The 297-nt window shown below is 66.3% G+C and overlaps 1 protein-coding gene across 1 annotated transcript in view; it reads right to left on the bottom strand.

Moving 5' to 3' along the window:
* LOC104620524 (unconventional myosin-Va-like) overlaps nt 1–153 on the bottom strand; it is a gene marked incomplete at its 5' end in the record, with an annotated part of 7,263 nt that extends 7,110 nt beyond the window's left edge. Inside the window, one exon of the mRNA XM_010286772.1 lies at nt 6–153. Within this exon, the coding sequence (XP_010285074.1) occupies nt 6–153 (148 nt within the window). The remainder of the gene's footprint in view (nt 1–5) is intronic.
* Between the last annotated feature and the right edge of the window lie 144 nt (nt 154–297).

The following is a 297-nucleotide window of genomic DNA, read 5'->3' as shown; positions in this document are numbered from 1 at the left end:
CGGTAAAGGCGCCGGGCAAACGTGCCCCGGGCAAAGGCTTGGATGGTGACGGCAGCCTGGCGCACGCGCAGGAAGGAGCGCCGGGCCAGAACCATCCTCAGGGTCTTCTGCAGCATCACTGCAGCCCGGGTCCTTCGCAGCATCCTGGCAAAGCTGCGGGAGGGCAGAGGGGTGTCAGAGCCTGCAGCCCAGCCCATACCACAGGGACACGGAGGTCCAGCCCAGCCCAGAGCCAGCACAACTGCCAGCTCACCCCAGGGCTGAGCTCTGTCTCAGCTCATTGCAGCTCCCTCCAAG

Source organism: Phaethon lepturus, unplaced genomic scaffold (assembly GCF_000687285.1).
Source record: "Phaethon lepturus isolate BGI_N335 unplaced genomic scaffold, ASM68728v1 scaffold11295, whole genome shotgun sequence".
NCBI classification, from domain to species: Eukaryota; Metazoa; Chordata; class Aves; order Phaethontiformes; family Phaethontidae; genus Phaethon; species Phaethon lepturus.
The sequence above is the reverse complement of the archived record's forward strand: the minus strand, read 5'-3'. Positions and strand labels throughout refer to the sequence as shown.